Raw genomic sequence first — 22125 nt, 5'->3', positions numbered from 1 at the left:
GCCTCCAGGTAGCTGCAACCTCACTTTCATGGTCCAGGTCCAGCACCCTTCTGCCCCAGACACCCCAGCATGGGCCCCGGGTGGGGGGCATCTCTTACCGTCCCAAGTAGGCCTCAACTCCTAGCACCACTTTTCCCAGCTCCTCTGAGTTCTTCCTCTAAACGACGCATTCCTCCCAGCCCGTGAAACAGGCTTTCCAGGACAGACACCGTGGGGCACACCTGCTGAAAAAAAATCTGTCCTCTGTTCTCTTTCCTGAGCTCAGCAGTGGACGAACAGATGAGAGGAAAGAAAGGTGTGAGAAAAGCCTCCGTGATATTTTCCCCGGGGCACCTGGTTCTCACAAACAGCCTGGGTTAAAATTCACCACCTGGGCCCGGGCCCAAACATCTCATCTACATTTCAGCCTTCATACTTCTTCATTTTTTGTTTTGAATTAATTTTTTTACGCTTCCTTATAACGGGATGGACTCAGTGCCCTTTAACTTTGTAAAAAAAGACTGCAAGCCAGCAGCTGCACCCAAAACGAGGTGCAGAGGCCAGTGCTCTGCACCTGAGAACAGCTAACTTGCCTCCCCTCGGAGATTACCTGTCTGATGAGCTGCTTGCCAAATACGGTCTCACGCTTCTGATGCGCAATGGGCAACTGGGCAAGGGGCAGAGCTGTTTGTACAGGGTGGTGCTCTCGGGAGGGGTCCCCTCTCGGTCGAGGGCAAGGGCAGCTGGCCAGCGCTCCCCACCCGCACCCTCTGCCAGCCTGGGTGCTGCCACCACCAGAATTCAATGGGGCCAGGCAGGCCGCTGTCGGAGACGAAGGAGGGACAGGTGGAAGGGCTTAATGAAATTTTATTTTGAAAATATGGCAAGAGTCTAAGGCACTTCAAACATTTAAATACACGTAAGACCAAAGTAAATGTGGCTTAGTAGAAAGGAATCCATAAATACGCAGAGAACTACACTAGGTTTCCCCAGAGGCAAATACAGAGCCGGTTCCTCTAACACGATCCAACCTTTGCCATCAGACGTGGACTTGGGCGATGATTAATAAAAAACACGGTAACGTAACACGTAGTACTTCATGTCTCAGTGACTATGGAATATAAAAGTCGAAAATACTGCTGTCATTTCATATAGATACCTTTCATATAAAAAGTCATGTAATACAGCCACCTAGATCAACCCCACTGAAAAGATTTCCTTTCATAAGTTTTCTGCTTTTTAGAGAGTCCCGCTTTTTGAGTTTTAAACCAGAAATCTCCCAGACCAGGCCCCAGGTGCTGAAGATCGGTCACCTCCACTGCCAAGTAATTACTTTAGAAGAGTAAATACACACACACGTCAACAAAACCATCCTGGAATGGACTTTTCAGAGAGCTTTCCAATGGAAAATTTATATTTACATCAAGTAAATATAAATACTTGTGGAACATTTTTAAATTTTAAAAACACCGAGCCGGTGACAAGTGGACACTTCCTGGCGGGGGCCAGGGGAGGAGGGAAGGAGGAGACGGTGCCCGCTCAGGTCAGGTTACGACATCCTACGACTGTACATAACGGAGCAGAGACTCCACAGCAACAGAGCCGGGGGGCGGGGGGCGGTAAGCACACCCGAGGCAGAGGGAAGATGGCCAGGAGGGAGGCGGCAGGGGCCGGGGGCAAGCTCCTGCTGCCTCAGCCTCCGCTGTGCAGCTCCAGGCCTCAGCCCTCCCGTTCTGTTTGCTGGTGAGCTCAGGCACGATACATATACATTCAGTATCTGTCACCCCAACAGGAACATTTAGCAGCTTAATGGTGGCATGTAAATGGACGGTTATTTGTGTATCATCAGTCAAAGGAACTTCGGTGGGTGGGAGCAGGAGATGTCTTCCTTCCAAGCCTTGGGGTGCCCTAGAGACCAGGAGAGGGGGGAAAAAAAAGAATGCAGGGTTAGCACATGACCTCAGGCAGTGTCCTCTGTGACCTAGGAACTCTGTCCACCACAGCTGACAACCACCCAGGAGCCAGAGCGAGGACAGCTGGAAGGTGGGATAGAGACCCACTGGCAGCGGCCACGCTGGAGCCGGCTGGGCTCAGCAGGTGCCACATCCGACTGTTCTGGGAGGTCAAGGTCCTGCAAAGTGCAGACTCTTGGACCACAGGTCGCTGGTCACTGTCTGCTTTAGGAGAAAGCCCAGGAAAGGAGCAGTATGTACTCATGGGCACACGATGTGTCATTTGGGTTCATTGTGTTCATAAACCCTTCACGCGAGGGCTTTGGAGCATCTATCTCCTGGGGACAAGCAGAGGCCCAGCCCGTGCTGCGCTAACCTTTAGCACTCCCAGCCATCTGGGTATGGCAAAAATAGTGAACTCTTAAGTTCTAGGCTAAAACTTCCATTTTCAGAGTCGTCAGAAACCCCATGTCTCCCGTCAGCTCCTTGAAGAAGGGGGGACCACCCACCCGGCGGGCTCCAGCCCGTTCCCTAATGCCCCAACGCGCAACACTGACCGGAGACGGAGCCTTGGCGAAGTTGACGTGGGCGTACAGAAGAACCGCGATGTCCTTGTGTCCAGCCTCCAGGGCTATGGAGAGTGCGGTGCTGCCATCCTTAAATGGAAAAGAACAAGCCAGGGTGGGTTTTTCAAATTTCCAGATAGCTGACAGGTGGCCCAACAAATACTCTCTAAGATCCATGAAGTTTTTTATCCGTGGTTTGTGTCACAGAGGCCAGTGTGTAGGGGCGAGCCCTGTGCACCCCCAACAAATGCAGGCGGCCCTCAAGGCCCTTACACACCTGCTCTTCCCACCAGCTGGAAACCAAAGTTTCTTTTTTTCCTATCTTTACAGCAAGCAGGTAGTACCCCAGTGTACGTCTGGACAGCCTGCAGTTTGCCAAAGGTCTCTCAACTGTGCCCTTGGGGCGGGAACCGGCCCTCCAGCCCTAAGCACACCCGCCCAACGCTGCGAATAATATCTACGCATAAGCACAATGCCTGCCGCCTTGCAGAAACACATCTCGTGGAAATAAGAGGGGAAACACTACCCAGGGGGAAGTCAGAGCTTCCGGTGAAATAAGTGTCTGGCTTCCATTAACATGCAGGCCTTCAGGCGTGTGTAGCGGAGGGCAAGGCAAAAGCCAGCACCATTTACTTTCTGTCTGGTCTTAGGGTAAGGAAGGTCTTCTGGTCACTGGCAGCAGGAAGCAATTCTTGTCCTTACAGTCCTTCCCGCCTACCTGGAATTCTCGGGGCTACTTGTCCTGGGAAGGCCAGCTGCAAGGCCTCCTCTTCCGTGAAGGGTGAGGACGCAGACAATTAGCTGAGGGGACTAGCATTTCTGGAAGCCACTGTGGCTCTACCTACTTGTTACGTGTTGTTACTTACATCTACAGGCTGTTCTTTGCTGAGAGAGAGGGAAAAGCCAACAAACAAAAATCAAGACACGTGAAACACAAAGTCCTCCTGAGGAGAGGTGAGCTGGAAATGCTCCCTCCGTTCCAGAGGATGACGGGAAAGGTGCCTGGAACCAGCGCAGCTTGCTCACTGCTGGGGATGCGTTGGCCACCGTGCAAGCCCACCACCAGCCCCCCTGTCCTCGGTGCCAGTAAATGCCTGCTCTGATTTGCACTTCCTGCTGGCTCGGGCCCAAGGGAATGTGACGTTTAGTGCAAAAAGGAGTATTTTCCTTCTAACTTTTCTACATGTTTGGAGCTGGAGGAAGCTCTGGGCGAAACCCGTGCTCCACTGAGATAAACTTCCCAAAAGAACCAACCCAGCCTGACCTCTGCGACATCTGCACTCTGAACCCTGTCACCACCCAAATGCTAGTTTCTGTGCCTTCACCTACAGATACTCCTCCCCTTTGGCCCGAAGCAGCAGATCCCCTTACAGTGTTTTCCAGGCAAGGGGTTATCTGGAACAGGGACGGCGTGGGAACCGGGAGACCAGATGGGGGCTATGATGATGGAAAAGCCAGACAGGAGTGGAGACATGTGTTCAAAGGAGCCTGACGGTCTGCAGGGCCGAGCTGACGAGATGCTCGGGCCATTCACTCCAATGGGCCCCAGGGAAGGGCACGGCTGTCTTCATTTCGGGCGTGGGAGAGTACTTCACTGCGCTAACCATTGGCTCTAGTCAACCAGGAATTTGGCCTGGAACGACCAGCAACCCAGATTTCCAGACACTCTGGGGACCTGGTCCTCTCTTCTTCATGGACCTGTGAGTTGCCTACACTAAACCTACTCTGTGCCATAAATCTGTGCATTCCCCTTCCACGTGCTGGTGCTCGGACGCACCCGTCACCCCCTTCCTGTAATGACTGTGGGGGCTGAGGCCTGACCGTCCTGCCTTTGGCTCTAGCTAACGGAAATGCGAGCTTGTCCAGAGGAAATGCTGCCAAGCTGGGCTGGGAAGGGAGGCAGCCCGGACCACCCCACGAAATCCCTAGTGAACATCTTGGAGGAAGGGCTCTTCTCCCTCCACCAAAGGGCCCTGGGGGGCAGGCCCAGCGGAGGCCACGGAGGCTCACTCACATTGTCCTCCAGATGGCCATTGCAGCCCGGCTGAGCCAGCAGCAGCTTGACGATCTCCACGTGGCCGTGCTCGCTGGCGCACATGAGTGCAGTGGAGCCCTCATCGTCCTGGATGTTGACGTCGGCCCCGCAGGCCAGCAGCCCCTTCACCATGTCGATCCGCCCGTGACTAACGGCCAGCATGAGGGCCGTCTGTCCTGCCTGTGGTTGGAGGGGGGTGCATCAGCAGCTTATATGGGGGCTGGGGTCATGGGGGCAGGAGGTGGTAGGGGGACAGCGTGATGATAGATGGAACACAGCAGGCCAGGAGTTAACCTGGGGCTGGGTGGTGGCGGGCACGAGAAAGAGTTTCTAATTCTGAGCTCCCAGCCATGCAAGATCATAAAGTGACGAGTCAGTTTCCTTCCTGTCATTCAAGGATCTGTCTCATCATAACAAGGAGCTGGAAAGTTCAGAGGTGCTTAAAAGTCCAGCTGGGGACACATATGGACCAGGGCCACTCCGTGCCTGGCGTGCAGACACAACAGGGAGACAGTGAGGAAGCAGCCACCACCGGGTAGCCGGTGGGGCTCCCGGGCCCTCAGATGCGATCAGGGCCAGGTGTGTGCGTGGACTCAGGCAGCAGGTGCGCTCACCTGGCTGGCTTTGGCGTTCACGTCACCGCAGCCGAAGAGTTCCTCCACAACACGCATGTCCTTCTGTGCTTCCACGGCAGCAAGGGCTGCCAGCATGATGGGGGTGTACCCCGCCTTGTTCTGGTGATCCACGTTACACACATCTGCAAAGACACGAGGCTCGTCGGGGAGAAGCCGCCTGGCGGCATCCGTTCTCCCCACTGACCAAAAGAATGGGGTTCATTGGAAGAGGCCAGTGAAAGGGCTCCAAGGGCTCCAAGTCCCAGGGTGACTCAGAAGGAACTGAGAGAGATGTTTTCATACTAAAGGAAAAAAAAGGTTTTCCAGTATCCTGTGAGGCCAGAAGCTGAAGTGAGAGTAAGCCTTCACGGCACCTCTTGGTCACAACTGGTGGCTGAACGGCAACAGCCCAGAAAGGGTCTGAGGGGTTTGTTCTCAGGATGGTTGCTTTGAAGAGCCCATGGTAATGGGATGTGGACATTCCTCTGTGTTTAGGGCATCGTGGTTTTGGAACGAAGGCCGCAGGGAGAGCTACGAATAGCAAGGATTTGTAAAGGCTTGTGTAGGGAACAGACTATGGCATCACCCACTCAGAAATCACTACTCATTCTGAGACCCAGAGTTCCCTCCTCTGACTTGCTGGGGGCCCTTGAAAGCTGAATTCCAATCCCATGACACCTAGAGCTTAGCTGTTTAGGAACTGTGGTCTGAGGGCAGACGACAGAGGCCAGCGACCAACAGACACAGTGAACCAGACCTTTTCTGTCTCTGTAATTCTTACGGAGGCGTTGGGGTCTAAATAATCCTGTTTAAATTCCTTTAGCACTTTCTAAAAAAGTGGAAAAGAATGGGGAGTGCTGGGAGGAAGCTTTCCTGTGTGACCAAATATAGTTAGAATTGCTCAGGATGCCTCCATCACAAGGAGGTAAGAAGTACCATGAAAACTTCCCCTGAACTCAAAAACAAACAAACAAACAAACAAACAAACAAACAAAAAAACCCCAAAAGCCCCAGCATAGTAGGGACATGACAGCATTTACACACAAGTGCATGCCTTTTAATGTAGAATAGGAGAAAGAAAAAGCTATGTGATGGAGGAGCATATGGGCAGATGAGCTCTCTGAGGCTCCTCCTTATCTGTGATGTTTGGTCCTTGACAGATGCTGCAGGCACCTGTGTCCTATGCAACCCCAGTCTCACTTCTAATGGGGAACAGTACAGGGTCCGGTTATATCCAGCCAGGTGAGTAAGCAAAGCTATCCCATGGTGGAGCTGAAATCTTAAATTTACCAAAAAACATCTTGTCCACACACATTTTCCAAGGGTAGATCACACAGTTACTTGCAAGAGCAATCTGAAATCTTGTTTTTTGGCTTTTCTGGATATTATCCACTTCTCTGTTTAAACAACAACGTGGGCTGACAGTACCAGCAGCTCTGTTTATAGTCTGGGAAGTCTAAAGGGAAGGAGGCTTGGAATTCCTCTAGGACAGAAGCAATTTTAGCCTCATGTAGCCCCATCTGTTGGGAATGAAGCAAACTTAGAAGGGGAGATAAATGTGCTTGGTGACTTCCATGCATGAATCTAATTTCCCTGAAATGGAGTAGAAGAAATTAGAGAGAGTTGGATCAAGAAGTGGTATGGGGGTGGGGGGGGATTGGGCAATTTTATTGCATAAGCTAAATCAAATGTTCACACTGTGTTCTCACTAATTAGATCGAGGTAGCGTAAAAATTCTCTATCAGTCACATACTAGAAGTAAAAACACATATTTCCAAAAATAAATCAGAGGGACTTGGGGACTGTATGTATCACTGGCTACTGTATTTGAACAAAAAGTTGAGAGCTCACTACCCTCCAAGGAGACCCTTCTATGGGGCACACCCTTGCTTCGGGTCTACAACATGCAGTGGCTGGATTCTGGGATGGGATGTTCCACTTAGAAACCAGAAGTTTCACTGTTCTCATTCCTGTGGCTCAGATACAAAAAGAGCACTTTCCTCACTCTGAGTCCCCAGTAACAGGGCATATTTTGGTGGCAATGGTCACGATTCTGCTACAATCCATGACAACGGCTTTGCACGGCCCCCGTCTGGGCTACCGGCACACTGCCCGCTGCAGAGTGGTGGGCCGGGGTCGTGGAGCGAGGACACAAAGAGCAGCCCGCCAACACCGAAGCCGTGACTCTGGTCGCGTGAGCAGAGATCTGTCCCCCGAGCGTGCACCTGCCCAGCCTGCGTGATGCAGCTCAGGAGGGGCCCCGAGTCCTGCTCATCGCCGGGGATACAGCTCGCCCGAATGCAGCTGGACAGCTGCAAGACGATCCCCCAAACCTCCTTCCAAAACGGACCTGGAATCTGTGTCACCAGCTCTGTGGCGAGGTCAAGCCTGCCCCCCCCCCCGGCCCCCGCCCCCCCCAATGACTCAGGAAGGCTCTTCTTGCCACATCCTGTGGGAGAGCAACAGAAAGGGCCCCGGGGAGCGGAGCGACCAGCCTCTCGGAGCGACTCCCGACCCGGCGGCCCACGCACCGGCGTCCAGGAGCAGCTTCACGATCTCGAAGTTGGAGTGGGACACGCTGTAGTGCAGGGCCGTGTTGCCGTTGCCATCGGCCATGTTGATGATGTAGCGGAGCACGTCCGGGGAGATGGCCTCGAAGGCGGCTATGTAGTCGCCCACCATGGCCGGGCTGGCCGACTTCTGGCTGGACACGCGGAACCACTCGTGCTGCAGGGTGTTCAGACAGAAGCGCTGCCAAAGACACCGCCAAGCGGCCGTTAGTCCTTCTATTTATAGACCTTCCCGGGACCCAGCCGAAAGCCCGAGAAGCGAGGCCTTTTATAGTCAGAGTGTGTGCAGTTAGAATTGGCTGTCGACGGACAGCTAAGGAAACCCAGGGCCCCGAGAGGGCCTCAGACTCCAAACGGGAGCATCCCTCCTGATTTTCAACCACAGACATGATCTAACTCTCTAGAAGAGGCCATATGGCACCGTTCAGGGGCTCTACCAGCCACGGTCAAATGCGGGCTCTGCTACTTTGTGAGCTCTACTCTCCTGGGGAAGATACTTACTCTCTGCCTCAGTTTACTCATCTGCAAAATGGGGGCAATAAAAATACCTTCTCCCCACAGGGCTTAGGATGAGGACAAATGAGGCAATACACATTAAAAAGAAAGAAAAAAAAAAAAACTTAGGCCTGGCTCCACTGATTACTGAGCCATTAATATTATGTAATTATGCTGGCCCTGCACATGATTTTCAGAATAATCAGGACAGAAAAAATGACTTCACTCGCACTTAATTCTGCTGCCTTCTTCCTATGCAGACCACCCTCAATTCCTTCCACATCTCTGCAGCGCTGGGCTGAAAGGCGGGCAGTACGTAGCCAGCCCATTTCTCACTCCAACCCCAAATACAAATGTTCAACCATGCAAAGGGATTAAAAAACCGGTTCAAGACAAATTACATCTCCCATTTAGGAGTCTTCTGCATCTGATCATGAGCCCTGCATGCCCTTGCTTAGGCTGTGGACACATGAACACGGGGCTTATTTCATGAGCAATCAAGTCAAACCCGGGCCACATGAAGTTCAATGCAGGTTGTGCATGGCCAGGGCTGGTGATGGGAAGAGCTATAATGCTCTGTCCGTGAGCCCTCTTTTACACGAGTCTACCGTTCATTTGTGCTTCGCTTTTTTAAAGAAAGATGGAAAGCCTGTGTCAACAGCACCAGAACCCAGAAAGTCCCCCCCCTACAGAAAAGTTGGAGCTGGAATTGTACTGGCTTCTGCATCTTTATCGTCCTGCTACTAACGATTCAGTTTCAGCCCATTCAATCATATTTTATGTCACTTGGTGAAAAGGGTCTTGGGAGGGAAAAAAATTCATCTAACGTTTTCTTTTCTTCTGCTCACATATTCAGATTTCCATTTCTGTGGAGTCCGTCCTTACACGGGAAGAAGGGAACTTGTGTCATCTGGGTGTTGAATTCTGTTCTGCTCTATCTGTGGGTGGCTGTCCTGTCATGGTTATTGGCTCTGGCCACTGTGATCATTCACTTGTCTACCACTTTCCATGGCACAATTCCTTAAGCACTTTTTCACCAAAACAGTTCAACTTAACCAAAAAGGTACTGACCACAGTGTTAATATACTTGGCAACCTGGGGCCAGAGAAATGGAAAAGTTCCTCCCTGAAGACCACATAACCCCGTATTTGGAGAACGGTAAAAGAAAAAATATATTGCAGCTATAATACCTAAGGTCTAGAAGAACCTGTTCTAAGTTCACATTAAACCTCGTGGGAAATATTAACAATGCTGTGACATTTCATGGTTTTGCTACCTGTGACCGAGGCATAGACAGAAATCTACTTTATACTGATGAAGTTCAACAGGTACTTCTGTGTCTGCCCTCGCCCCAGGCTAGGGATTTTATGTAGTGTCTTCTTCTGTAAACATCACCACTGTGTTCCTCTCTCAGCACACTGACTCAATGTCAAGACACAGCTGGCTCCGAGAAACTTAAGTTTCTACAGCAATATAAACAAATATGAGAAGAAACCATAATTTTAAAGAAGGATGTCATATGATAAGGTAATATGACACAGGATAAATAAAACAGGGACAAGTATTCGAGAGGTATGTTCTTGCCCCAGTACTAATTGCTAGTTAACGAACTCTTGACAAAACCCATAACCTTTAGGGTCTCAGTTAAAGTAGAACAGGGACGCCTGGGTGGCTCAGAGGTTGGGCGTCTGCCTTCGCCCAGGGCGTGATCCTGGAGACCCAGGATCGAGTCCCACATCGGGCTCCCTGCGTGGACCCTGCTTCTCCCTCTGTCTATGTCTCTGCTTGCCTCTCTCTCTGTGTCTCTCCTGAATAAATAAATTTTAAAAAATCTTAGAAAATAAAGCAGAACAGACCAGAACAGCATGGCCTCACAGGCAGGTATGCTCACGTACCTCTCACACCCGTGACAGCTGTCCCAGTTCTTTCTTATAGACTGTGTGTTGTCCATGAGGAAAACTGTGCCTTTATGGGATGAGGGAATCCCTGATGTCCCTTCTAGTTCTAACATTTTTAAAAAATATATTTTATTCATTCATTCATTCATTCATTCATTCATGAGACACACACAGAGAGAGGCAGAGACACAGGCAGAAGGAGAAGCAGGCTCCCCTCGGGGAGCCTGATGCAGGACTCGATCCCAGGACCATGGGATCACAACCTGAACCAAAGGCAGATGCTCAACCCAGGTGGCCCTAGTTCTAACATTTTTGTTTCATGGCTTTATCATCTCGTGAGACTCATAAATCGACTTTCTCACTAGCTGCTGATTTGTGTTATATGGCATAAAACTTCACGTTGATAAAATGTACAGATTCAAATGCCAATTCTATGTAATGTAACATGAGCATCTACGTCTTCCGAATGCACCAAGGAGAACTGCCAACCAGAGGCTGGTCTGGGTCTGACCTGTAAGAGAAGCTGCACCTCAAGACTTTCACCAACACACAAGGGAGGGACATACTTGGCAATGGTGTCAGATTCACCATCTGCCACAGAAATGCTCCTGTGTCCTGTGCCTGTGTCCTGTGTACTACCGAAGCAGCCACCGGCTTCTCTGCCATGTGCTTCCGAGTCTGTCAAACCAGGCAAAGAGGACAAGTGCAGTGACTCCTAAGTTTAAAAATAGTGGCCGCCTGCATTCCACATGAGAACATAATATGCACTTGCATAATTGAAAGGAATGCTGACCTCGGCCCAGAGAGGTTGCTTTTAAGAAACTGTATGCTAACTTAAAAAAATAGAAAAAAGAAAAAAAAAAGAGAAAATTCTGGTGACTCTTCTCCCTGGATCACAAGGCTCTGTGAATGGAAGCAGAACACGTAGAGAGCTGACCACTGAGTACGATTAGCCCTCCCTCCCAGAGGCTTCATGCCTGAGCAAAGCACAGTGTGGGTTGGGGGGGATGTCTGATGTTGGGCCCAAGGGAGATGTTCGCAGTGTGAGGAGGGCAGTATGATGCTTGCTCCACTTACACGAGCTAGAAGTATCTTGGGGGGGGGGGGGAAGCATGGGGGTGCCAAGAGTTCAGGGGCAGGCGACAGACACCCTTACATTGCCATCTGCTCTGGCACTTTGTACCAACTGGGGACAAGGTCTGATGGGCCGACTCACCATATCTTTGCTGGTCAAAGCTTTGGGGTCATTTATGTTATTTTTCAGTAAGTGGCACGCAGACAACATCTTTTCACTTAATTCATACCTATAAGGGGACAAGATAAAAGAAAGAGTGTTCAGGATTGGTCATCAAAGGAAAGGCATTTGTTTTTCAAACCCTGGAACCCTTTCAAAGGCAAGAGGCCCCACGGTGTGTGGTGCTTGCCTAGAGGCCACACAGGCATCCCAAGGACTTCCAGAGCTCATCAGGCCTTTCCCTTAAGGGCAGCTTTCAGCTTTACCTGTTTGGCCTTTTTGACGTTATGGGATAACACCTGGAGGAACCTTTTCTTCTAAGTTCTTAAAAATATTTTTACCCTTAAGGTGTTGACGAGGTCAGAATGACCACGTATCCAACTATGCTGACCCAGCAAACCACACATCTGAGCTTAGAGAGTGTTTAACCCCCCATGAAAATATGAACTTACGAATCGGATGACATGTGGTATATCAATCATAGCTCAACAAAACTGTTTAAGAAAAAAACCCTAGATGACAAGATTCCAAGCCATGTGAAAATACTTGGAAATATGAGCTAGAAATACTTACCTTGTGTTAATGCAGTTACACTTTCATTTGCAAGATTAGATAGAAATTTTCTGAAATGTTCTATTTATACTTCACACAGCGAAAAACCATCTTGAAATTTCCATCTGTTCTAGTCTCTGTTTTATAAGCACCGGTTCCACGTTTGCTAGCAGTCTTTAAAATGCACTACACCCCTAGGTACATGTTTCAGCCAACCAGAGTGTTTATTTGGTATCTCAGCTGCTTGTTTAGGAGACTCCCGAACCCATTCTTGGGGTGTTCCCTTTCACTCAAGGAGCCACAAGATGCAGACATGTGACTGATTATATCATGTCTGCAGTGAATGTGATCTTTGGCTGAGGCCAAAAAATGCGCTCCTCTCACACACAGCGATCCCATCGTAACAGTAATGACATCTGTATCGAGACAAATGGCTGATGATAAAATCTGAAACCCGAAAGAAATGCGCCGGCCACACAATATTCTAACATGCCTTCAAGTCTAAGCGGGATTGTTCAAACACTGGAGACCATCGTGGCACAGGACAGTTCTGTGGGCGGTGGCTCTGCACGTTAAAATGAGCTAACACACAAATGTAAAGGCAACAAAGGTGACAGCTTGATTAGGCCCTTCTCTTTGGGAAATCTCAGAGTTACCTCCCTCTGCACCTGTATTTATCAGCATCACGACACGACAGTCGTGCCTCTGCGTACGTACCCTCCTTTGGGGATGGGAGAGACCCAACCTGTAGTTACAGCTGCAAAATCTCCGAATCGGCTAATTCTCTCGCCAAAGGACATTGAAAAGTGGGAAGGGTTAGGGAGGGAAGGGGAGGGTACCACACCTCTCTCTGATTTCCACCTTCTCAGGTTCACATTCTGGAACCTGCATCTCATCTTCCGCCCCGGCGGACTTGAAACCTTCCATATTAACTGCATGCTGCCCTTCTGCCACTCCCCGGGTGTCTTCCTCCTCCTCCTCTTCCTCCTCCTCTTCCTCAGGAGGAAACTCAATGACATCACACTCGTCATCTGACTCGGAGGAAGAGCTTTCATCCGAGCTGGAATCATCACTTGAAGTTGTCTCATACCTAGGTGGCAATTGGGAGTTCAGGAGATGCAAGGTGCGCCCAGAAAGACCCCGGGACAGAAATTCTTACGCAGGGAAAGCCGCTAACAGACTCCAGACATTTGACCGGTGGCTTTAGACTCTGCATTTAGAAGTTCAAAGGAAGGTCTATTTAAAAATATGGTGGCTTTGAATGGGTTCTGACCTGAAAGGGGTAACATGTGTTGCCAATTGGTATCGTTATACTACTTGCAGGAAAAAAGAAATACATATATATAGCATGTCTGGCTTAGTGCAGGTCAAAGGAAACTTACTTCACGAAAGCCAAGTCTGCAGTGGTTCATTTTTTCTGTTCCTTTTTTTTTTTCCCTTACATTCTTCCTATTTTGCTCCATTAATCGTCCCAGTGTCATGATGAACAGATTACCAGTGAACAGATTACATAAGTAATCAAGAGTTCCTCTGGTACATGTCCCGCTCCCCGCAAACCTCCTGGGCCACGCTACCCAATTAAGCTTCAAAGATTCAGAAAATAGGCCCCATGAAGTTAAATGTCAATCGTACGCTTTGCTATCAACGTTATCTCAACTAACTGCATCACTGCTTTCGTGTCGAGGCCGAGGCCGTGTCCAGATTAACAGATTAGCTGCTCTGATTCAACTGCAGGAGGGCAAACAGGCTTAACTATTTATGTGGCCCAATGAGAAGGAATAGACAGCCAATCAAACATTCTGGTTAGAAGGTAAACCACTGACGGCACAGCCAGATTATGGGTCAGGGGACAGGACCTACAATTTTGTACGTAGGCATGGAGAGCGAAGCCAAAGAACCCATTTTGAAGGAGTGGATGCCCGTCACCGGCCCGTGGAGAGATGCTCTCGCCTCTTTCTGTTGGTTTCTGAGTCTGACATGGGTAAGACCAAGCTGTCCAACACCGCAGGACACCTGCTGCCTGCGGCTTTTGTTGAAGACTACCATTTTCAGACCAGAGGCGGGAAGATGCCAACCGCTCAGCGTCACCAGGTGTCCTTTCGAGAGTGGCATATCCTTAGAGACAGCATGGAGAGGAGAAGAGAGAAGCCCAGTGCACCTTTCTGAGGGGCTCATCCGTCACCAAGATGTGGCTGCAGCCCATCCCGGGCCCCTCTGAGTGGGACGTGAGAAGACAGGAGGCCCAGGAGACAGACAGAGCACATACAGGCCGCTGGTGGGCCATCTTTCCTTACCCTCCATTAATGCCGACAAACTGGAGATTCTTCTTCGCTCCATTTGAATCTCGGTTGCCATCCTTCTTCTTCATGATAGACTTGAGTGTGTTTTCACTATTTGTACATACTGCGAAAAGGGGAATCAAGCGGAGCAAAATGAACACAATTCACACCCATCCAAGTTAAGGGAGCAAGAAATCTTTTTTTCCTCACATTCATTTTTTTTTCTCTCATTCACGTAAATCTAGGATCGTGGCACGTGCATATGAGAAATGTGCCCAGAATCCACTGGAAAGATGTATGCGTGTAAAGAAAATAATCTGCAGTTCTTTAAATGGGAAACCCCCCCCCCCCATTAGTACTTCTAGACAGAACAAAAGCAGTGACAACTAGTGTTTAAATCAGGCTCCACTGTTTTTAAAGTGAAGTCGTATCTCACTGAGGCCTCAAAAACCACGAAGGCACAAAAATAGGGATTGTAATTGTTCTTTTCCTCCAGCTGAGATAATCTGGGGAAAAATTATGCCTGCCAGACAGCGAAGGAGTGAAATGCTATTTAAAATATTTCACAACTTACAAAATCTGAGGAGTTTACTTCAGGGGACGGCCCACTCCCCTCTGTAGCCATCTTTTTAAAAGATATTCTAAGCCAACCTTTCTAACACTTCTCAGGTTAATGGCTCTTCCAGGTCCATCTATGAGGCACTCGGCCATGGACTGCAGCGCCGGTCCCGGGATCCCCTAGCCGAGAAGGGCTGAGGGGGGACGTTACCATAGAGGCCGGCGGCGATCTGGTCGTCCGTCAGGTTCACGGGGGACAGCGTGCTCTCCTGAGGGGGGAAGGCGTCCTGGCCGCCCGGGGGTCTCCCTTCCGTGGGCCCCACCGCCTGCTCGTGCCGCGACGCCTGACTGCTGAATGGAGCTCCTGCCGGAAGGCCTCCGCACCTACAGGTGTGTTCCAAACTTCCTGTCAGGAAGGAAGGTGCAGAAGCATGTGACGGAGGGCCAAACAAAACGGGCTAAACAAATTTTTAAAAAATATTTTTGCAACTCCTCATTTTCTCAAGTGCCTTTCTCTGTTTTCTTTTTTTAAATTTATTTTTAAGATTTTATTTATTTATTCATGAGAGACACACACAGAGAGAGGCAGAGACACAGGCAGAGGGAGAAGCAGGCTCCCCTCCGGGAACCCGATGCAGGATTTGAACCCAGGACCCCAGGATCATGACCTGAGCCTAAGGGAGATGCTCAACCACTGAGCCAGCCAGGTGCCCTCTCCCTGTTTTCTTTTTTGCATATAGGGCAGTCCTATGGAAGCCACCCAAACCCCACCCCAAGGCCTTCCTGACCCTTACCCTTCCCTTTGTCTCCACATCCGGGTCTGCCCAGGCCTGTCCGTCCACTCCCTCTCTTCTCTCTGCGCCTGGTGCCCCCGCCCAGCCCGGGGAGGACCCTCAGCGCGGGATCCTGATGGCCCTCTTCTTCTACCACAGCCTCCCAAACACACAGCTGCAGAGTGATACCCCAGCCCCACAAATCCCAGTGCAATCCAGCTCCAACAGACTTGTGCAAAGCTGAAAAACATTGCTTTCTGCTCAGGAAACGCCACCCACACTACTTGGCCACATATTCTGGACCATCCACAAGCTGGCTCATCTCGTTACCTCTCCACCTTTATTTCCCACTACACCTGGGGTCCCCTTGGTGGGCAGGACTGCCTTTCTCCCCAGGAATGGGATGCTGAGGGTGGGGGTCTTTCATCGTCCTGACAGCACGTCTCAGGGTTTGCTGCTCTACTGGGAACACTTCTTGCTCCCCACCTTCATGGGGTCAAGCCCTCCATCACCCTCTCTTCTGAGCCTTCCCCAACCTAACTAAAAATGGCTTTCCTTCCCCTGCCTCTCCCAGGCCAGCTCTCAGACCCTCTTAGAGGATCTGGAAGACAAAGTGCTAGAGGACTCATGGGACTGCCTGAGACGCCCTTCTGTCTGTAAGGATTGTGAGGGCACGAAACCATTCGAATCAACTTTCTCTTCTCACATCTACTAGAAGGCTTTTGTGTATTTTGGGTACTTAGTACTTGTTCCCTGACTAAAGCAGAAGAATCAGATTAGTTAAGTGCATATAATTAATGTCATAAGAATATCACGATATTTCCAACGTGCTGACACGGAAAGATTTTTACAATGTATGGCATGAGAAAAGCAGGTAATAAGATTCTACATAAGTGATCCTATTAAAAAATATAAAAAAGTTATCTGGAAGCTATGGAGATTTTAACTTGTCCCTGTATTTGACATTTTTTATTATTTATTCATAAGAGACACACAGAGAGAGGCAGAGACATATGCAGAGGGAGAAGCAGGCTCCCCGTGAGGAGCCTGTGCAGAACTTGATCCCAGGACCCCAAGATCTTGACCTGAGCCAAAGGCAGATGCTCAACCAATGAGCCACCCAGGTGTCCCGACATTTTTTTTTTAGAGCAAATAATAACTGTGTTCAAAATCATTTTAAAAACTAAGAAAATCCTTTGACTAGCAATTTGCTTCTAGGAATTTTATCCTAAAGACGTACAAAAAGATACAAAAGGATTTTCATTGTCTCCATGAGTAAAACAGTGGAAAGAGGGAGATATCACAGAATGTCAACAAGAAACTGGTGAAATAAGCTCTGGCACATTTATATAAATAAATTCTATGCAGCCAAGAAAAATGTTGATGTAGGTGGACATTTTTAGCACAGAAAGAAAAGCATAATGTGTGAGTTTTAAAAACAGGTTATTAAATTGCTTGGGGCAAATAAACCTATTTTGGCGAAATTCTATTTACATGTATATATATTAGAAAAAGTCTGGAAGGACACACAGCAAACCTGTTTATGCTTTTCTAAGGCTAAAGAATTCTAGATTGTTACAATTTTTTTCTTGTGTTGATTTCCTAAAGTATGCATTATAAATATGTTATTAATACAAATAAATTTAAACCTACCCACAATGTCATATGATAAGAATATGATCATAACTCTTTTTAATGCTCTGAAATTGCTTACCTCCTCAGAAGAAAAGAAATTTAAATACTGATTGTATTTTGAGGCAATTAGGAAAAAAGGAACCACCATAGATTCTACAACTGTTCTCTTCACACTCTACTGTTATGAATGGTCTGGGATATTTGCTAAAATGCAGATTCCTAAGCACCTGCTGCCATAAGACAATTCTGTACATCTCTGATGAGCCCCCAGGGGTGGGCGTTTCTGACATCCCCACCGACCTGTCCACAAGAGACTCTGATGCACGCGGCCCACTATGGAAAGTACAATGACCCTCTGATTTAAAAAAAATGTGGAGGGAGGCAAAGCTGTTCATAATAAGACATTAGAAATCACCTAAATTGTTTTTTTTTAAGATTTTATTTATTTATTCATGAGAGACACAGAGCAAGAGAGAGGCAGAGACACAGGCAGAGGGAAGCAGGCTCCATGCAGGGAGCCTGACTTGGGACTCGATCCCAGGTCTCCAGGATCACAACCCGGGCCGAGGGCGGCGCCAAACCACCGAGCCACCCAGGCTGCCCATGTTTTTAAAAAAGATTTTATTCATTTATTCACAAGAGACACAGAAGGAGAGGCAGAAATATAAGCAGAGGGAGAAGCAGGTTCCCTTTGGGGAGTCCGATTGGGGACTTGATCCCAGGACCCGGGGATCACACCCTGAGCCGAAGGCAGATGCTCAACCACTGAGCCACCCAGGTGACCTGAGATCACCTGAATTTTAATTCATATATCCAAGCTAAGAATTCTGAACTTCGCAGCTAGACCAGAACCCACATTTCCTAATATGTGAGCGGGTATTGTGTCTGAGAATCAGTAGCACAAGTGGCCTTGTCCAGCTCTGTAGGCAAGGGGCCTCCCAGGTGACCCCACAAATCCACCTCCCTCCTCGGCACACACCTGCAACACTGAATTGAGCCCTCCAGATAATATTTAGTGCTCCTGTGACCTGATGTGCTCCCCCAACAGCAAAAACAAACCTCTGAGACTCCCTATGACTTACTCTGAGCAAAGTAAACAAAGCAGAGCATCTGCCTCTGTTCCTCCGTTCTCCAGCCCCACTCATCAATGTGGCAAAGTTACCTCCCCAAGGGCTCAGCAGTACAAATCCCCACGTACCAGCACACTTTTCCTGGAGAGACACTCTTGCTGAGCACGTTCCTATTCAAAAACCAGCGAGGACTTTTAAAATGCAAATACACCAACAGTTTTTTTATTATTTTTGAAACCAGAGACGTACAAAAGCAGACACCAGTATAACGAATCCCCGCGTGCCCATCATGGGCTTCAACAGCCATCAGCACTCTCCCTGGCCCTAGCCAGCCCCCTCCACCCACTCACACGGGAGTGCTGTGAACAAGAACTAGAGGGCAATGGCTCCGTCCATAATTATTTTAGCATGTATTTCTCAAAGAGCTCTTAAAAAATAATTATAGTGCAAAAAAAAATCCTAATTTTTTTTAAAGATTACTGCATATTTGGTCAGTATTCAAATTTCTCCAAGGTCTCAGAAAAAACTTTTGTCAGATATCAGAATCGGGATCCTTGTCACAAATTTCCACTGGTTGCTCTGGGTTTTAAGCTTTTGGATCTATAGATTTCTCTTTTTTCTTTTCCTTTTTAAAATTTGTTAAAAAGATTTTATTTATTTGAGAAAGAGTGAGCTTGAGAGAGCATAAGCAGGGAGAGAGGCAGAGGGAGAGGGAGAAGCAGACTCCTCGCTGAGCAGGGAGCCCGATGTGGGGCTTGATCCCAGGACCCCTGAGATCATGACCTGAGTGGAAGGCAGATGCTTACTTAACCGACTAAGCTGCCTACGCAACCCTCTTTTTAAAATTTAAATACAGCTTTCACAAGATATTTATAAGTTGAGGTATAATTTATATACAAGAAAATGTACAACTGTGGAATTGATGAGTTTTGGTAAATGCATATACCTATGTAACCACCATCCTCATTAAGATACGGAACATTTGGGACACCTCAGCAGTTAAGTGCCTGCCTTCAGCTCAGGGCGTGATCCTGGAGCCCTGGGATAGAGTCCCACATTGGGCTCCCCTCAGGGAGCCGATTTCTCCCTCTCCCTGTGTCTCTGCCTCTCTGTCTCTAATGAATAAATAAATAAAATCTTTAAATTAAAAAAGATACAGAACATTGCTAACAACTCGGTAAATTCACACTGCCCCTGAGAGTGCCCACCTGAGGCACTGCTCCTCCTCACCAGGGCTTAGTTGTGGGCTTCTTGAAGTTCTCCCATGTAGGGTCAAACCCTGAAGGGGTCATGGAGGGTCCTTCATAATGAATACACTGCTTCCCCTCGCCTGTGGGAGCTCTAATCATCAACTATTCCTACCCTCTATGGCTTCACAGTGCTCATGTGACTTCATCACTCTCACCTGTGCCCTTGTTTTCTAGAATGTTCTGCAGGCCTGGAATTTCAGCAAACGTCACCACATGACCTTTAACTGTAATCTTTTCAAGGCTTGCCCCAATTCTACTTCCTCTATAGCCTTTCTTGGATGGTGCTGGTCCACAGGGCTCTCTTTCTCCTTCCATGTCCTGTAGCACTTAATCATCCAGGCAAAAGCAAGCCCGCCCTCTGTTTTCTTGGCTTCGAGGGCATCTCCTCCATAAGAACGTAAGCTCCAGGGGCACCTGGGTGGCTCAGATGGTTCAGCGGCTCAGGTCAAGATCTCAGTGTCCTGGGATTGAGTCCTGCATCGGGGGTGGGAGTGGGACTGGGGATGGGGGTGAGTGTGTGGGGGGGTCTCTGCTCAGTGGGGAGCCTGCTTTTCCCTCTACTCCTGCTCTCTCTTGCTATCTCTTTGTCTCTCAAATAAATAAAATCTTAAAACAAAACAAAACAAAACAGAACATAAGCTCCTGGAGTCCCTTGTGCTAAGGCCTTACTTAGTTGGCTGCCTCTTCAGTGCTGAGGAATGGAAAGCCTTCCATAAGTGCCTATGTAATTCGATGCAATGTCCCCAGGGTTCTGTTGAGACTAACTAGCAAGTCAAAGAACAATGTTAAACATTAAACTAGTCCTCATTCACTGGGTCCAAAGGGAATGTGGCACTTTTATTGCCAGAAAATATTTTTCAGATGGGGCTGAAACTCTAGTTGCTCTCGAATGGCCCAAAAACCGTCTGAACTTGATAAGGACCTATCAAAGTTAGACAGGACACATCAGTGACACATGCACCAGCACAAGACTGGCAGATGATTGTTGTGTTCACTTCAAACACAGGAAAACCACAAGAAAACCAAAATAAAGAGGTCTACCACAAAATCCCAATGGTCTCGACCCTGGCTGTACTTTAGGATCAACAAGCCTGGGGGGTAGGGCTCTTCAAAATACAGATATGATGGACTCTCTCTGTAGGCGGGCCTAAGGGTTAGTACGCAAAGAGCTCAAGTCATTCTAAGGTGCAGCCAGAATTGAGAACCCCTGAATTAAATTAAGGAATATAAAACCTGCTGAGGGGTGCCTGGCTGGCTCAGTCAGCAGTACAGCATGCAACTCTTGATCTCAAGGTCATGAGTTTGAGCCCCATGTTGGGCCCAGAGCTTACTTAATTAAAACAAACAAACTTGACTGCTGAAAAGCAGAGTTTAGACTTCCCTTTGGTTTCAATCCATCAACTTGGACCATATGAATTCTTAGGAATTACTGGAGTTTAGTTAACAGGCCTGGATCAGTAAGGGTAGAAGTCCAAGACTACTAGTAAATGCTATCCCAAATGACATGGGTAAAACAGAAGTAGCCACAGAATACCTGCAGAATTTCAGTACTCTGGGCCTAGATGCTCCAAGCTCAGTCACTGCTGGGGAGCCCGGGAACAGGGGAGTGGGGACAGCGGCGCTTTGGTCTTACAACTTATCATGACCATAAATGCCAATAAAGTATGGACCTCATTTTACAAGTTGACCAGATTAGTAATAACTAAAAGAGAGTGAGTCACAGGAATCTCTGGAAAATAAGAGCACCTGGAAGCATTTGTTCTAATTCTAAAGTACACCGTAGCATTTAATATATGGATAATTATACTAGCTAAGGCAAACTATAATGAAAAATAAGTCACTTTGTCAAAGTGAAAACTTTGTGTACGTTCCTGATTTGAAAACATTTAGAATGCAACATTTAGAAATGTTAAAAGCAAACTATTTTTGTTTTTTAAAGATTTTATTTATTCAGGAGAGACAGAGAGAGAGAGAAAGAAAGAGAAAGGCAGAGACATAGGCAGAGGAAGAAGCGGCAGAGAAGAAGTCCTGATGCAGGACTTGATCCCAGGACCCCGGGATCATGACCTGAGCCAAAGGCAGATGCTCGACCACTAAGCCACCCAGGTGTCCCCCAAAGCAAACAATTTTTATAAGAAAAAGCCTTCAATGGAAAATAGAACTGGAAAAGTGTTTTTTAACAAGATCATCCTCTCCAGTTTCCTCTGTGACGCTTCTCCACCTACAATTTGTATTAGTTCTTGGAATACAACAATGTGTATCTATACTTGTTGGAAAATGGATTTTAAAAAATGGCTTTTAAAAATTGCTCTGTTCACATATTCCAACTCTTCTTTCATGCCAACCCATACTTTTATTTCTTTTTTCAAGATTTTACTCGAACACTTGTCCTTTGTTACAAAATAGCTAAAAAAGAAAAGAGCCACACACATTTATTCCCTTCCAGAAATAGCTTGGATTCATAAAAATACCATTACTGGCTGACACAGGAGGCCACTGGGCAACTAAATTTGGTATAAAAGGAAAAAGTATGAATTTTCATCTTGTGCAGACAGAATTTATTCGAGAGTGAGCAAAAGAGAAAATGAGCACAAATGGGGATAGGGGCAGAGGGAGCAGCAGACTCTTCAATAAGCAGGGATCCCAACGTGGAGCTTGATCCCAG

The 22125-nt window shown here is 48.1% G+C and overlaps 1 protein-coding gene across 8 annotated transcripts in view; it reads right to left on the bottom strand.

The window, feature by feature from the left end:
* Positions 1–828: 828 nt before the first annotated feature.
* The window catches only part of KANK1 (KN motif and ankyrin repeat domains 1), a 207766-nt gene continuing 186469 nt past the window's right edge, over positions 829–22125 (bottom strand). For 5 of the 8 annotated variants that reach the window (XM_077908297.1, XM_077908298.1, XM_077908334.1 and 2 more), the window contains 9 exons: positions 14944–15138; positions 14190–14298; positions 12740–12985; positions 11326–11413; positions 7678–7897; positions 5147–5289; positions 4512–4712; positions 2489–2587; positions 829–1887 (listed from right to left, as the gene is read on the bottom strand). In XM_077908297.1, the coding sequence (XP_077764423.1) occupies positions 1825–1887; positions 2489–2587; positions 4512–4712; positions 5147–5289; positions 7678–7897; positions 11326–11413; positions 12740–12985; positions 14190–14298; positions 14944–15138 (1364 nt within the window). In that variant the 3' untranslated portion in view covers positions 829–1824. The remainder of the gene's footprint in view (positions 1888–2488; positions 2588–4511; positions 4713–5146; positions 5290–7677; positions 7898–11325; positions 11414–12739; positions 12986–14189; positions 14299–14943; positions 15139–22125) is intronic. The other 3 variants (XM_077908314.1, XM_077908305.1, XM_077908325.1) reach the window with 3 other exon arrangements.

Source organism: Canis aureus, chromosome 1 (assembly GCF_053574225.1).
Source record: "Canis aureus isolate CA01 chromosome 1, VMU_Caureus_v.1.0, whole genome shotgun sequence".
Classification (NCBI taxonomy): domain Eukaryota; kingdom Metazoa; phylum Chordata; class Mammalia; order Carnivora; family Canidae; genus Canis; species Canis aureus.
Note: the sequence above shows the minus strand (reverse complement) of the source record. Positions and strands in the feature narration are given on the sequence as shown.